The 16472-nt window shown below is 43.1% G+C and overlaps 1 protein-coding gene and 1 long non-coding RNA gene across 2 annotated transcripts in view; one reads left to right on the top strand and one right to left on the bottom strand.

Annotated features, from left to right (window-relative positions):
* COG5 (component of oligomeric golgi complex 5) overlaps nucleotides 1-16472 on the top strand; it is a 172895-nt gene that overhangs the window by 153569 nt on the left and 2854 nt on the right. Inside the window, exons 19-21 of the mRNA XM_039700490.1 lie at nucleotides 7269-7345; nucleotides 7828-7954; nucleotides 8510-8589. Coding sequence (XP_039556424.1) covers nucleotides 7269-7345; nucleotides 7828-7954; nucleotides 8510-8589 — 284 coding nt within the window. The remainder of the gene's footprint in view (nucleotides 1-7268; nucleotides 7346-7827; nucleotides 7955-8509; nucleotides 8590-16472) is intronic.
* Nucleotides 1828-5423, bottom strand: LOC120498145. Its single transcript, XR_005626642.1, has 3 exons — nucleotides 4756-5423; nucleotides 3760-4180; nucleotides 1828-2222 (listed from the first exon to the last, which is right to left on the bottom strand). It is a non-coding gene; the product is annotated as an uncharacterized LOC120498145 (long non-coding RNA).

Raw genomic sequence — 16472 nt, 5'->3', positions numbered from 1 at the left:
GACAATGGCATAAAATTGGAAGCAAAAAAAGGACACTTGACTCTTCCTGTGGAAGGAATAGAGATAATTTTTGTAATTTATGCTAATTTTAACTAAAGTAAGTCATATAAATTTGGAAAATATTTTCACCTGATTGTACAGTAAAAGCATCAGATCTAAGCATGTGTTATAATCTAAAAATATAACTTCTTTATAATTTTTAAACACTGATTTTTCTCATTCTGACATGGGCTACCTTTTAAGTGAAAAATGAAGATGTGTTTTCCTAGAGTGTAGAGGAATTTGCATGGTCTTCCCCACTGTGCTGAGTATAACTCCTCAATGGACAACTGTGTAGAGACAAATATTCTGATTTCTTTTGTACCACAGTATCAAAAAAAAGGGGTGGAATTCATTCCTGTCTCCTGCCTTCAACTGTTGCTGCATCTGGGGGCTTGTGTTTTTCTTTTCTTCACATTGCACTGTATTCTTGGCTTGTTTCAAAGTGGGCTTAAGACAAGAAATCCGTGTCCAACCGTCTGCAGGAGCCAACTCAGCGCTCCCTGGGTGCCTTAGAGCATCTCTGCACAGAGCTCCTCTGGGCTGCACAGGGGCTGTAGTGTCCAGAATGGCCTGGACACTCTGTCCGCTTGCTCAGGATAGAAGGAAAAGAGCTGAAACATTCTGTGAGTGGATGCTGCCTTATACCCATGTTTTCTGGGATGTGTGTGCTCCTCCCCAACACCTGGTGCATTTTGTGCACGCGCCCACGATGCCAGCTCCTGGGAGCCTGGCAGGAAGGTGGTTGTTCTCTGACCCAGCTTTAGTGAGGACCAGGAGAGGTTGCTGCTGCTTTTGGCTGAGGAGGGCAGGGAGCAGGTATTTATCTGGGCTGCTGGCTTGATGAGAAGGATAAATTTTTCCAAATGGCCATAAGTGCCATGTGCAGGTGTTTTTTTCAGTCCCAGAAAGGCACTGCATTGTTGGACTAAAGCCAAACCCAAAGGAAACAACCTGCCTGGAAAGATACTTTGTGTAGGAGGAGGTTTGTTTATAAACTGTGTTTACTTGTCTTCTGTCTTGTAAAGTAATTCTGAATTTTTTTCTGTGCAAAAAAGGGTTACATGTTTCTGCTCAGATCTGACTTTTGAATCTAAAGCCCCTTCTGGTATTGTGGGTTGCTTGCAAGCAAAAGACCTGGGTAGAAATCTGCCCAGAAGCTTTGATTAGTTTGAGTTCTTATTATAAACACACATGCAATGAATCAAATAACCTTTGATTGCATCAGATTTTGGGTATCTCGTGCTTCTTCATATTCTTTCAGGGCACTCACAGAGTTACAGCTGCCTTATACTCAGCAATAATAGCTTTGGCTGAGAATCTGATTTGAAATTTTTTGCACTGAAAACTTGTCTTACTGATAAGTTGCCTCAAAACAACAGGTGTCCACACAGAAGGGAGAAAACCGATTTCAAGTTCTCTTCATTCAGAACTGAGTTTGCTGAGGTGCATAACAGCCAATTTTCTGGAGTGAGGCTCAGCTACTCATACATCAGGAATTGCTGCTGTAGCTCTGTTGAATTCTCTGTCTTGTCCTGTTTGCAGTGTCAGTATGGCATTAGGCTGTCCTGTGCATTACAGATTTCTCAGCAGTGAGACTAGGTGTGTGCTCCTGTGGCAGCTGTAAACACAGCTATGATAGGCTTGAAATATGCCTGAATATCATTAATGTGATTTCATGTAAATCAGTGCTTACAGGAACACAGGAACACTGTAAGCCCTAGGAAATGTGCACAGCACTGCAAGGTTGTTATTGTGCAGTGCCACAGTTCCTTGGGAATCTCATTTGAAACATTTCCAGGCTGAGTTCAGCTCTTTTCATGCTCTCAGTTTTTATGCAAGCAATTGCACAAGATTACTTTTCAGCTCACTCCTGTACATACCCAAATCAGCTTGTTTTATTTGGTTTTGTGTTTTCAAGGTGCCCATAATTCAGTATTCACATATTTAATAGCAAATTTCACTTTTTAATTCAGTACTTGTCAGACTGAAAAATAAATGTTCTCCTGGAGGCAAGAAAGCCAGCAAGCCCTGATGGTTTTCAACACTTCTGTTTCTGGGGAGTGCAAGTTCTTCTCCACAGGACCTTTTAATTTGCTTGGTGTTCAGAGTTGTTACAGCACTTAGGCACACTTTGGGATTGTGGCTTGTAGTTCAGGCCTTCCTATAACCTGGTGGAAGTGCTGGAAAATTCAGAAAAGAATGAATTATTTTTATTGGTCCTGTTAGAGCTAATACTATTCTCTATATGCTTTTCTGTATTTCTTATCTAGGCATCATTTATGGTTGGGATTTTTGGCATTGTTCAGTATTGCGTTCAGACTGTTTTGCTAGGGTACAGTTAATGCTGCCACTAATTCTTCTAGTCTTTCTCAAAAATTACTGCAAAATATTTGAGTTTTATTGAATTTTCCTAGAAAAAATGTTTTTATGGTAGAAGTTTACAATGCTAAATTCTAGTGTAGAAGAGCTGTTCCTACCTGCTGGCTAGATGATGGTCAGAATCTGGTTTCCTGATTCATTAAAAAAAGGCAAGATTATTAGGCATTTGGATTTTTTAAAATTTAGACAGATTTGCTCATTTGATCAAACATGATGATACAAGTGTAAAAGTGCTCTTTTATAATTTTTCCTAAAAAATTTGCTTTCTAGTGTCTTACAGAGAAATGAGAGCAGCAGGATGCTGTAATCACAGTTGTAGTCATAAAGACAGAAACTACTAAAGCTAAAATACATTTAATGTTTAGTGCTAATTATCTTCCTGGAAAGAGGGAATTATTTGCTGATGTGTGTTATTTTAGAGGTGTTCCAGCTGAAGGATTTACTTAAACATCAGCTGTTTTGGAATTGCTGCACTGGGGAGAAATCAAATTGCACATCCCTTCAAGGCCAGCTTCTTTCATATAATAGTTCAGCTCTTCTGCTCCCTTGCTTGTTAAAGCATTCTGTCCTCGTGAATGGCTAGAAAAAAAGCATTTTGAGGTAACATTTAAAAACTTGGAATTCATCTTGGCCAGGAGGAAATGTAATTGCTAAAAATTTAATGTTAAGATTTTCCAGCTGAAAAAACAGCTGTTTAAGTAATGAGAGATCTTGAAAATACCACAATAGCCACTAAAAAATAACTCCACTATGGGTTTTTTAAAGCACTTTTCAATATATATGCATTATCTGTATCTGGACTACGTATTAACTTCACCCTTGGATTGCTGGAGATAATCCAATTAGAGAAGCCAGGCATGTGATATATTTTTTTCAATATGGCCAGCCAGTGAATAGTTCAACAGATAATTGACGACCTAGCCATGGGCTATGGCAGAGTCATATCAGAAGAAAAGATAATATTGCCTTTTTGGGCTTAGATAGCATTAACCATTGAAAAGAAGCATATGTTTGGCAGGCACCTGCCACTGTGTCCTGCAAAGCATAGCAAACTAACATGAATAAATCATGGAAAAGCAATGGGTTTTGAACAAAGCTAAAAGAAACAAGTCATTAGGCCTTCTTCTGTTCTATCTGCTGTTTGCTTTTTGGCAAGCACATTCATCTCCTAATGCTCCCCTTGGATTCTGTGCTAATGACAATATCACATCAAGCCTCTGTGGTTGCAAATTACTGCTTGAACACCTGATTTATCACTGAATTTAACCTGAGTGTTTGAATTTTCAAATTCGCAGTTTGGAAGGGAAATTTGGAAAAGAATCAGAAAATACTACTTACCCTTTTATATGTAAAGTCCACAGGACATGGCTGAGTGAAAGGCCTTGCACACATAATACAAATACTAGCTGCCAACAGCCAAAAGCATCCCCTGATGTGAGAGCTCACTGACAGGCTCTGAAACTCTAGCTGTGTATCACAGCAGAGGCTGTGGAGTAGAACTGGCTGTGTGAATCAACAGTTGATGCTGTTTCAGGTGATGACAGGTAACAAAGCAGAAGTGATGCACGCTCAACTCTGCCCAGTTCCAGCACCTTGAAAACAGCAGCTGTTCCAGCCCAATGGTTCCTCCCCAGCACTTGCTCCTGGGCTGGCACAATGCTCAGCAGAGACATTAAACCCCTCTCAGTGGCCTCAGAAGTGATGTGACAGCAGAAAGATGCCATAGCATCCCACTGTGTCACTGAGATGAGATAAACACCTAAAATTCAAGGAAAGAAAACAATCTTAGTTGTTGTGTGAATTATACTGTTTATTGGAGAGAGATTTGGTTGTAACACAAAAACTAGTATTGTAAAGTTTAAAAAAAGAGTTTCTGTGGTTTATGTACATTTTTACCACATTAGTTTTCACTCATTCCCACTCTTCATGAGTCAATGTGAGATAGTATAGTATGCTGCAAAGCTTAAAAACAATATTTTTCTTTGGCAGCTATTACTTCACGAATCCACCATCTGCTGCCATTAAATCTATCTAGTTCTAGCAATACTAATAATTTCCTACAGTGAATAAAGGTTGAAGATGAAGTAATAGAATTTTCCAAAGTAATTTTTCTTCTTTAGTACTTAAGACTGAAAATTTTAATTTATGGAAACTACAAAGTATATTCAAGAGAATTCATTTAAATTTGTTTTAATAAGGAATTGGTTAAGCTTTAGAAAGTTTCACTTAACGTCTCATTACTTCATATTATGTTCCAGGAGCGAAACAATCTTTTAAAACTTATTAAGCAAAATTATATTCTGCCATGCTGTTGTTTCTTCCCCCCATGAGTACCGTTTGATCTACGCATCTCTGTTTCTGCAAGTCAGGCTGGCAGTTTGTTGCCTGTTATCAAACTCTCTAAGGAGCCTAAAGGAATTAGCTTCTCCCTGGTCCCTCACAGCTACAAGCCCACAGTTCCCACCAGAGCTGGGACACCAGTTCCTGCAGGATATCAGTTGCTTCCAGCCACCCCCAGCCAATACTGATGCCTGAAATGAAGCTCTGGAGAAATCAGACTCTTGCTCCCGTTTGTTTTTCAGGATCTGTAGGGTTCTTGTATCACGATGCAGCACAGCATCCTTGGTTAGCTCCTTGTTTTGGCTGCTTGCTCCTGATTCTGTGTGGCACACCAGCCTCTTGGCTCCCACCTGTGCTCCTGGGGCCCCTGGGGGAACAACATGCTGAACTTGCTGTAAGTTCATTGGAGTTTGGAGCCCCCCCTGCAGCAGTTCCTGCAGAGCCTGCCTTCCCTGGGAGCATGCCCTCACTCCCTTGTGCAGCAGATTCAGCACAGCAGCTGGTGCCTCCTGAGCCACAGGGACATTGACCTCCCACCTGCTTGCAGGAGAGGTGACCTCATCCTCAGGGTGTAGAGAGGGGCCATTTCATAGCCTAAAGGTTTTGGGACCAGAAAATGCAGGAGACAAAAGGAAGCCAGGGTGTTACTCAGGTCTGGAGCCTTATTTCCTTATTTCCTTATTTCCTTACATCCTGGATTTTTTATTCACTTTCTTCTCCTTTCTGTCTCCATAAAATGCAGATTTCAAGTGGCTTGGAAGTGCCTGATGTGGGCAGGTACACAGAGGTCCCTGAGCTCGGGCACTGCCCATGGGAAAGCTCTGTGGGGCATTCCCCATTGCTTTCCACCTCTCCTGGTCTGCAGGGGAGGCCAGGATACTTGGGTTGGATCCTGTGGCTTTCCCAGCTGTGCCTGAGTGTCAGGCAGGGGGTTACTCCTACAAACATGATCCACCTGACCTATTTTAGGTGTCCACTTTGGAGAAAGGTGCATCATCCCCCCAAGAGTGGCTGTTTCTCTCCACTGCCATTCAAGAGCATCTGTAGATGTTGAGAAGCTGGTGAGATGATTCCTATCCTGCCACCTGCTTTTAAAGAGGGATGCCTGACGTATATAGCCTTGATTTGCATTATTCACTAATTTCACTAAGTTCTTCTGGCTTTAGATGAACTATGGCATCATAGTTCCCTGCACCCTGTTCCTTGTTTATGCTGGAATCCCAGCAAAGTTTTGTGCTCTTGGTGAAGCTGGTGGCCCAGCAGCCATCTCTGTCTGAGGAAATGCTGGAGCTGGAAAAAATAATATTATAGTATTAAAGACTTCACTGTAAATAGTGTCATATCACAAACACTTCGAAACTCTTTCAGCAATATTACTTACAAGGGAAACTCATTGTATGGTGGTTTTGATCTTGTTACTTATTTTAGCTGTCATCCTTTGAAACTTAGTTTAATTGTGCATTATATGTAAATCAAAGTCTGAATAGTCTTTCAAGCTGGGGATTTTAAAAAACAGAGAATAAAGCTTGATCCCTTATTTGGCTGACATTTCAGAAATGCAAAAAATAAAGACTTAAGCCATGTCTGAGTGAAATTACCTGCAGGGGTTTTTAAGTGATGGTGTTTGTATTGGTGTGCACATTAACTGAAATTTTGCTGTGTAATGTTCATGTTCATTCTCGGATCCAGAAGGGAAACAATTCTTTCTCACTTCTGTGTCCTCACTGTTAATGAAGAGCCAGTGACAGAATTTAGATGTAAAAACCCAAGTGGAGCCTGGCTCTTCTTCAAAAAAGCTGAACACCCATGCTTCAACAACAGAAAGTGTTTTAAACTTGATTGTTTTTAAAGATGCCTGCTCTAACTCAGCAACCCAACAGTATGACAATAAATATGAAAGTAATGGTCTTACTTTTTAACCATGATTCCATATGACCCTTTGGCAATAGATCACAGCTGCCTTCTATCTAATCTGTATAGGTTTTTTGTCCCAAAATTTGGGGCCTGCTGTTCCAGAAAGAATAATTTTAACCTTGTCCTTCACCAAAGAAAAGGGTGCCCAGCTGAAATGTGCCTGCAGTTTTACTGCTTTAGCAATGGTTTGTGGAGACCTGCCTAGATTTGCTTTCTTCCCAGGCTGTGGTCAGATTTTTGGGGTATTGACACAAGTGCTTCATTAGGAAAATTATCACCAACAAAATAAACCTGCTGCAAGAAACAAAGCTTTAGTCTCAGAAAGCTCACGAGGCCCCTTCTGTTGTTATGCACAGACTGTCTGTGTCATTTGTCACAAAATGCTTATTGTGTTGCCAAGAAAAAGGCAGAAGTCTTGGCTTGGGCAACATAGTATGAAAGAAAAAGAGAGCTTCTTGTCTTCATTCAGCCAAAAGAGAAGAGAGAAGCCACTGACTTAGTCTGCAAGTTTGGATTATTGCTTAAAGACAGGCTACTTCAACAGCAGGTGTTATGTTTTGGGGGAATCTAACTCAAATGGAACTGTTTTGTAGATGGAGTTAGCAGTAGCACCGCTGTGTCGGCGAGTCTCTGACCTGGGAAAGTCTTACAGACAGCTGAGGTCATTCAGGTGAGTTGCAGTCCCAGTATGACTAAACTGTATTTCAGAACTGATTTATTGCCTCCTGTTAGTTCTGATTGAACTGAGAGCTTTTTTGGCAACACCCACCTGCAAATTAGAAATAGATTAAAGTTCTTTTAAATTTTATGCAGAGTATAACTATGATTTAACAATCTTTGTCATGCAAATGTTGGCCAAATTGTACTTTTTTGTGTTGCTTTCAGTACATCTTCTGTATGACAGCGAATTCTATACTTACCTTAAATGTTTTCACTGAAATACAAAATTTACAGTCCTGTGTTGTTTAATTACAATAGGCAACTGCTGTAAATTTTTGCAAACTGGACCTATGTGTTGAAAACTCAAGATGCAGAATAGGGGCAAAAAAACTCAATGGTTCTATCCTAACTAAATATTGCCACCACATAGAGGCACTTTTCTAATGTATAAAATTTTCTTCATTTAATGAGTGTATTGTTACATTTTTCCAGACCACTGCTGTTCCAGACCAGTGAGCATATTGCCAATAGCCCAGCTCTGGGAGAGGTTATTCCATTCAGCACTATTCTTCAGTTCTTATTTACAAGAGCACCACCAGAGCTAAAATCACCCTTCCAGGTAATAAGATCAACCTGTCTTTTATTTTCAGATGTCCTAAGGTGCAACGAACATTGTAGTTTGCCCTAGCTGTTTTAGTTTAAAATTATTCAAATGCATATTTTATACAATTTTTTGGCTTTGTTTTTATTGTGACAAAGGCTTTATAGTAATTGGTTTACTAAATTAATTGATTGATTGATAGGAGGGGTACGATAACCTGATATTAAATGGACTCTCAATTCTTTACTATTCTGTCAGCTCACAGTAGAAGTTCCAGACCTTTCCCCAGACTGCAAATTGCCTGGAATCCTTCTCTTGTAAGATGCAGGAAATCTAGATAAAAACCCTGTCAGAAATGGGCCAACAGCTGATGTAGGAGATGACCTCTGAGCTCCCAAATAACATACTGGGCTATTCCTGTTAATTGTCTTTGATTTCTTAATTCATTCTGTATCACTGCAGTATTGAGAGCCTCATGTGGCTTTCATTTATGTCATCTATGATTCTGAAATTGGTGTGTGTGTTTCCCTTTCTGCATTTTGTGTAATTGGTGTTTGTGTTTCTCTGTACCAGAGGGCTGAGTGGTCCATTGCCCGCTACTCCCAGTGGCTCGATGATCATCCATCTGAAAAAGACAGGCTTGCTCTCATACGGTAAAAATCGTGCTTCTTTCTTCTCTACCTTTATGATAATGGAGCAGTAACTTATCTGCACACTAGGACTCTTGAAAAGTAAAAAAAAATGTGCCTCAGGAGGTGTATCATAAATACCATTACCTTCTCTCCCCTCATGGGATGAGTTGCAAAGTGGCAGAAATATAAACTGAACTCTCCCCTCCACTGCCCTGTACTCAAACTCTCCAGTGCCTTTGGAAGGAGAACATAATCCTCTTGTAAAGGAAGTAAACCATGCACAATGATGGCTTAAATTAATAATGAGTTTTTGCAAAACTGCCCCTCTCTCCTAACAGCAGCAAGACTGCAGCTGTCCTGTCATCTGTATCAGGAAAGAGAAGCTCTGAAAGCTTAACCAATGTAAATGTAGGTAGAAATCTGAAACTGGAAGACCCTAGTTACATACCTGGAATGTTACTCTTCAGGAACTCAGTCCATGATCTTTAGAAAGTAATAATTACATGAGATTTTTGAAATCTTGCTAGGGTAGATGACTTCATAGGTAAATATTATTTTACATCTTAAGATGTTAGGAAAAGTTATGAAGAATCTTGTTTTTCAAATCAAGCAAAGTTTTGAAGTATATTAGAGAGAGCAAATTTGTATGAACATGACAAAACCAACCTGGGGATCCTCAGGATTCAAGACTCAGGTGATCATTTGGTTCCTAAAGCCCTGAACTTTCCAGCATCTTCACAGTGACCTTGGTGTCCCCCACAGCAGTGACCTGGGACACGCAGCTGCACCAGGCTCCATCTGGCCTGGGAGCCAGCTCTGTCCTTGAGCTACCACACATGGATGTTGCCAGCTTTTGCTGGAGTGATAAAAGCTGACTTTTACATTCCAGCCAACAGTAATTGTGCCTCAGAAATTCAACTGTTTTCTGTCCACACTTCTAAAGCAGCCAAGAGGAGTCTGCTATAAATATTTACACTTCCTGAAGCTGATAGCACCACACAGTCCCATGTAGAGATCAGGCCAGATAAGGAGATACTAGCTGATCACCAGTAGATGTTACTAGGATTTATTCCTGAAATATTAAAATACAAGCTGTGTCTCTTCATATGTGTATTTCATACTTGTGATTAGTCTAGCTTGTCTACAAAACCAGCTTTTCTTGAATCTCAAGGCATGATACTGAATTACAGGGACATAGGTGATAGGTACAGGGCTGACAGAGCTGTATATATAATCAGCTATGAATATTTTCATTGTCATTTCTGTCCTGATAGTACTAGCAACACTGGCACTGTTCAATCTCAGATATAGCAGGGAAAGCAGGGAATGCAAATCATTTGAGAACTGGTGGGATTTTTTCTCTTCAATTTGTTTTCCCAAGTTTGAAAATGCCATCCTTAAACTACATTTTTTTCTTTGTCTGCAATTAAATTTCATCCAGACTGATTCAGTTAATGGGTGTGCTGGTGGTCATGTTCAGACACTGATAAATTGTTCTAACCATGGAGGTATTACGGAACAAACTTTGGGATGAGGCTTTTAGGCCGAGACAGTGTCATCCATTAGACCAAGTAGCAAAGCTGGAATACTTAAGTTTTCCTTTCAATCCTTTCACTGAATCCTTTATTCATTTTTCATGGCTGGTTATCCATGCAGGCAAGCAGACATCAGTCACTAGTATGACCATGAATCACTGATATTTTCTTTAATACTCTATTGGAAGATTTCTGAGCCAGATCTTTGTGTGTCTCATATGAACCCAAGTTGAACTGCAGGTGTCTTGCTCTTCTATCAGTCACCCTCTTCATGCTTTTTCCACCTGTAGTGGTTCAGCTGTGTGAGTTGAACTTTGGATATTTGGAGCCTTCAGATCCCTGCCCTGGCCTTTATCAAGATATTATCTTTTTGTTTGCTGCAGCCTTGCAAATGGTAATTTTGTGCAACTTCCCTTTGTAACAACTGTGCAATTACTCTAGGGAGCTGCTGCCTAGATATTAATTTCCTTGTGTTACCAGGATCCTTCTAGCTTCATATTAAAGCTAATTGGAGTGCTTCTTCCGCTCTGTAGGTCTTAAATGCCTCGCTTGCAACGTGGTGTGAATGGTATGAATTAGTCCCATTCTGAGCATTTTTGTGCATTTCTTTCTGCTTGTATTCAGCATGGGGGTGGTATTTACCTGGCCAGAGGTATATTTGCCAGACTCCCTTTATAGACAGCAGAGAGAAACAGGCGCTGCTGGGGCTGATTCATCTCATCCTGAAGCAGGTACCTAAAATAGGTCAGTTGCATTGTGTCCTGAAAGCTCCCATTTTCTCTGTTCAGTGAATGGAGTGTGGGCTGGGACACAGGAGCTCTCTCAGGCAGCCAGCTGCCCTGCAGACATTTGAAGTTAGGTGAGATGACCCTGCTGCAGGTGTCCTCCCTGAGCAGGGATTGTGTTGAAAGGAGCACCCTCTTTAAGTGGCCAGGGCAATTTTTTTCTTTTTCTTTTTAAATTAAGCTTGAAAACTCAACTTTTCTTCCATAAAAGAAACCCTATTAGACATGATAGGATTTGAGCCAGCCTGAAGGACAGTTCATCCATTCAAGGGCCAAATTCTTACCTTTACCATTAGAGTGTGTGTTATTATTCGAGCTTATGCCTTATTCAAGCTCACCCTCGCTGAAGCAGAGTTGAAAGCCAGGCCCAGTGAAGGGTTCATTTCCACAAGGAGCTGCTGTCCTGAGCTGGGGAGTTGCTCTGCCCACTCACCTGCCCAGGGCAGGGACAAATGGCAGCTCGGGGAGCACAGTGAGAGCCCCATCTGTGCTGGATCAGCCTGGCCAGGCAGAGCCGGCCGCAGTGCTGGGAGCAGCAGTGGCTGAGCGCTGGGTGAGCTCTGGGTGAGCCCTGGCTGAGCTCTGGGTGAGCCCTGGCTGAGCCCTGGCTGAGCTCTGCCTGAGCTCTGTTTGAGCTCTGCCTGAGCTCTATCTGAGCTCTGCCTGAGGTCTGCCTGGGCGCTGTCTGAGCTCTATCTGAGCTCTGCCTGGGCTCCGCCTGAGCTCTGCCTGAGCTCTGTTTTTGCTCCGCCTGAGCCCTGGGTGAGCCCTGGGTGAGCTCTGGGTGAGCTCTGCCTGGGCTCTGTCTGAGCTCTGTCCGAGCTCTGCCTGAGCTCTGCCTGGGCGCTGAGCTCTATCTGAGCTCTGCCTGGGCTCCGCCTGAGCTCTGCCTGAGCTCTGTTTTTGCTCCGCCTGAGCCCTGCCGGGGCGCTGCCGCTGCCCGGGGCAGGCGAGGCTGCGGCGCTGCCGCCCATGCACAGACCCCGCGGCGCTCAGGCCTCTCTGGCAGCGCCCTCTGGGCTCTTCATTTTGCGCTCTGCAATTACCGGAGGTGCCTGCTGCTCCTCTCTTGTCCTACAGGTGATGCTGCTCGAGGTTTTACTGTTGGGTTTACGGTAATTTTTATAGCATTGGATTAAACAGAGCTGGTGTCACACTGATGTGCTCTTACACAGCAGATTTTCCATTTTCTGCTTTGCCCCAAAGTTTGCAGAGCAAACAGACTTTTACCAAAATACTAAAGAAAAGTCTGGCCCCAGCATCCTCCAGCTGCCCTGCTGACTGAGCAGCACCGCAGTGCACAGGGGCCAGTCCCAGTACTGAGCAGAAAGATGATCCCTGCCTCTTCTGAAGCTCACCATGTAAATCTGACTCCATTTGACCAAAGGCAGAGCCCAGGAGAGTAGTGCTAGGATTCACAATTCCTTATAAGATTAATTAATTAGAATAATTGCAAGGGATCCACATTAACATCCCTTAAGAGCCACAACCAAAATCATACTTTTTTTTTTTTCTCCTTTTTACTCTAGATATAAATCTTCATGGGTTCAAATAACATTTTAAAGAAGAACTATCAGGGTCTTATATAATCAGCTTGTCCTGATTTCCAAGAAAGCTCATGGTTTTGCTCATGCAAGTGAAGTAATTTAATAAGTGCTTTAAAATCCTTTTCCTTATGTGGGAGGGCATCTTAAACTTAGGGCTTTTTTTTCCTTACTTCTTATGGCATTTTTAATGAAGCATTAATATATGCAGAACATCCCACCAACCCTCCTTCCATAGCTCTCTTTTACAAACAATATTTGTAATGTATACCATAGCTTGTCTTTTAAAATAGAAACGGATTGCTGAACAGGTTTTATGTCCTTTATTAGACTGGAAGATGCTGAATTTAGGGCATTATTTAGTCTAATCCCTTCAAGAGTATGTTTTGTGTATTACATAAACAGGGTTTCTTCCATCTTAAAAACAATAATACAACTATATATTACATCTTTTTATATGACAACAGCTGTGATCTCCTCTGTGCTGGAGACTTCATGATACTGCTTTCACCCATAGTGCTGTTTATTTTTCCACAACTACTTTGGCACTGGTGTTTTTAGAGTGTCCTCAACAGGAGTGAGCCTGCCTTTCTAAAGACAAGATTTTAATGGTAAGCTGGTGCATCTGAATCGAGTCCTGTACTGCCAGCGTAGTTAACAAACACTCATTTGACCTCGGACTGCTAAAGTTTACCAAAATGTCATGAAAATTCTGCATTTCAAGTGATAACAAAGCCCCTGAATTCACTTATCTCCCCAGATTAGTCAGGTAGGTTTCCCAGCAGCTCCTGTGATGTTCCAAGTAGCCCAGCTCAGGCAGCCTGCACTGAAGTCTGGCTGCATGCAGCAGCAATCATCCTGATTTGCCACAAGCAACTCCCTGCACTGTCCATGTTGCTGTATGCTGCAGTCCCCTGAAGCCTTGTTTGACTGTCTTCAGCCAAACAGAATTCCCATCCCAAACGAACTTCTGGAACCATGTCTACTCTATGCCATTGGTGCTTTCAGTTACCTCTTCCAGGCCATTCCTCCCTCTCACTCTGGAGCAACCTCACCATTCCTCTCTGGACTCCAAACAACCTTCCTCCCTGGATTCTTGATTTGTGCCATTTTACTGCCTGGACCTTTCCTTACCAGAATGGACAGACTTCCTGGCCTGCCTGCATGGTCTCATTCCCACAGGCAGCAATGCAGAGGGGTTTTCTCAGCTTGACCATGATTGCCTTGTCACCTGGTAGGGTGTGGAGCTGCAGGTGCCCGTGGCTGCCTCTTTGCTGCCAGCCTTTAGCAGCTGCAGCAGCTTTCCACCCTCCCCTTGGCTGCTTTCCTACCCCTGCCTGAGTGGGAGCAGGCTCCCAGCTTCCCTGGGTGGGCACAGGGAGTTCTCCAGGCCAGTTTGCTTTACCAGAAACTCAGATAAAGCTACTGATTATGAATGGCTTTTTAAAACATTCAGCTTCAGAGTGTTTAAATACTGCTATTGGAGATGCAGGTGTGGGACACAAAAAAATAGTGAATGAGTTGGAGTATTCAGAAAGCTTTTGTTTCCATTGTTTAGTGTAAAGCTGTAAAAGGTGTCTTCTAGAAAAATTCCGGAGAATTCACCTTACAGTATTGACATTAGTGATTGTCTTTGGAGTGAGTAGGAGTTGTGATGCTCTCAGGTTGGTTATATTTGTGAAGTTTGACTCCATCTCTTTGAAACAATGCAAGCAAAGCTGCAGTAAGAGAGCAAGTGCAGCAGAAGTGCTAAACTCCTTTTAGCTGCCTCTGGAGTTGGTTTTGTGAGTTAAATCAGATTCTTTTGGGGCAGGAGAGAAGGAAAAAAGATAAAAGCTGCTCAAAGGTGTGACACTGGGACTGTAATACTGCAGTATGGCACTTAGCATAGCCTAAATCTCATTCCATCTTGTTTGATCTGGTGGGAATAACAGTCTGGCAAAGGATTATCAAGGGCTCACATTGAGTGGTTTTGGGTGCTGCTTTTAGAGTAAAGCTTCTCCCTTTCATCTATCTGGTTATCTCTGTAATCTTTTTCAAGGGCTTTTTCAAAGTAAGGAGATAAATCAGTTAAGGGATAGCAGTGTTACCATCTGGATAATGATGCCAACCCACAACTTCACCAAGAGGTGTTAGAGCTACCTAAGTTAAGCAGGTCAATATGTTTTTTTTCTATTTTCAGCTTGTGATGACTTCAAAAAACTATTTGAGCCCACAACAAACTTTGAGGAGTGTATAGGATGGAAAAGACGGGGATACTGATGAGTGGAAGGGGAGAGATTTATCAAGATAAATGACAGTTACAGTAAGAAAACTCACAGGAGTTTCTCAATTGTCTTTTTAATAAAAGGGACAATTCTTTGTAGCAGCTAACAAACATCTAACATATCTAACAATTACTGCTGACCAGAGCACTTGAGTGCTGACCTGAGTAGAAATGTGAGACATTTCTGACTTCTGAAGCATCTCCACTCATCAGGATGGCATCCTTGGTGTCATCCCTGACCCTTCCCTGCCTGTATCTCCCGCCTGCTGCTCAGTCTGCTCACCACATGTGGGCCCCTCATTGCTACAAGAGGCCAGTTTATCTAAAAAGCACAATTTCCTGCTGTCCCATTCCCCCAGTTTTTCTAAACCTTGGGATTTAAAATTAACCTGTGGATGTGCCTAATCTCTCTGCAGTTCATGATGCTGATGGCCTTTGCTGGGAATGAAGTGAGCTGCACCCAAAGCACCTTGTGGCTGCAGCAAGCAGTGTTTTAGTTGCCTTTTTCCCTGTAGACCCTGTGCTGCTCCCCAGGGACCACTGGGAAGGAGCAAGCTGAAGGTTTTCAGGGAGCTGACCAAGTGCAAAAAGTCACGTTTACTTTAGCTGGATAAAATATTCTTTCCCTGTCTTTCTGCCTGCAACAGATTGCTTCTCTGTTGTGGTTTGTTGCTGTGCAAGAAATTCAAAGTGATTCCTTACAGTGTACTTGTACCTGGTGTGGACCCCTCAGCAGTAGCTCACAAGGAAGTTGTTATCAACATTTAAGAGCTCTCAAGTGCACCAAGGCTAATGTGAGGAACTGTTTCTGTGCTCAATATTTATTTTTCTGAAGCATCTCAACTCTCCAGTCATCCAGTCCATCCTTCTTTTGTCTCCCCCCCAGACAATATGTCCTGGGCTTCAGCAAAGAGGGACTGTGGAGTCTGGATGCTGCATAGGGACATGGGGAGCTGTGCTGGGAATCCCCTCGTGCTGTGCTGTTCCATTCCCACCCTGTGCTCAGGGGTGAAGCTGCCTCGGGTGCTTTGGGTGCACAGTTGCACGCTTCACTCTCTCCCTGTCAAACTCCACGAGCAGGGGCTGCACGAGGGGCCAGGCAGCTCCTCCTGGTGCTCCCTGGCAGCGAGGCTGATGGATCAGTGCTGGCATTGCTGGGGCTGGGAAGTGCTGGCAGGAGCAGGAGCAGCCCCAGGACCAGCTCGTGGGGCCAGGCTGCCATGGCTGTCATTGGCTTCAGGAACCCAAAGCTCAGACTCCTCTCTCCAGAGAACTGAGCACAGCCTCTTGGCCTCAAGAGCATCTTCCACTGATAAATGAACTTTGCTGGAAATTCCCAGCCAGGCTCTGACACCACTGAGGAAGGGCCAAGCCCTTGCTGGTGTAGCAGCAGCTTTACTCACAGGCACCCAAGTGTACTGTGACCCTGCATCTTCCTACCTACTGCATCTCCTCTGGTTTGTCAGGTTTGGTGGGCTCATCTGAGGCTTCCCAGAGCTGCAGCATCACACAGGGATCTTGGCTGCTCCTCTCTTACCATCTTACGCCAGGAGGAGCCTGTCTGTGTGAAGCATGGGCTCTTCAGTACATTTGCTTTCCTTAAGCCTTGCCTGATTCACTGCCTACTGCTGCCAGCTGCCAGCAGGCACGTACCAGGGAGCAGTGCTGCCTTCAAATCCGTGAACTCTTCGTGCAGGAACGCAGGGTTCCACCAAAGGCTTGTTTGTTGGAAGGAGCAGCAAACATAAACACAGCCCTGCCTCCACAGCCCACC

Source organism: Passer montanus, unplaced genomic scaffold (genome assembly GCF_014805655.1).
Source record: "Passer montanus isolate IOZ18808 unplaced genomic scaffold, ASM1480565v1 scaffold141, whole genome shotgun sequence".
NCBI lineage: Eukaryota > Metazoa > Chordata > Aves > Passeriformes > Passeridae > Passer > Passer montanus.
The sequence above is the reverse complement of the archived record's forward strand: the minus strand, read 5'-3'. Positions and strand labels throughout refer to the sequence as shown.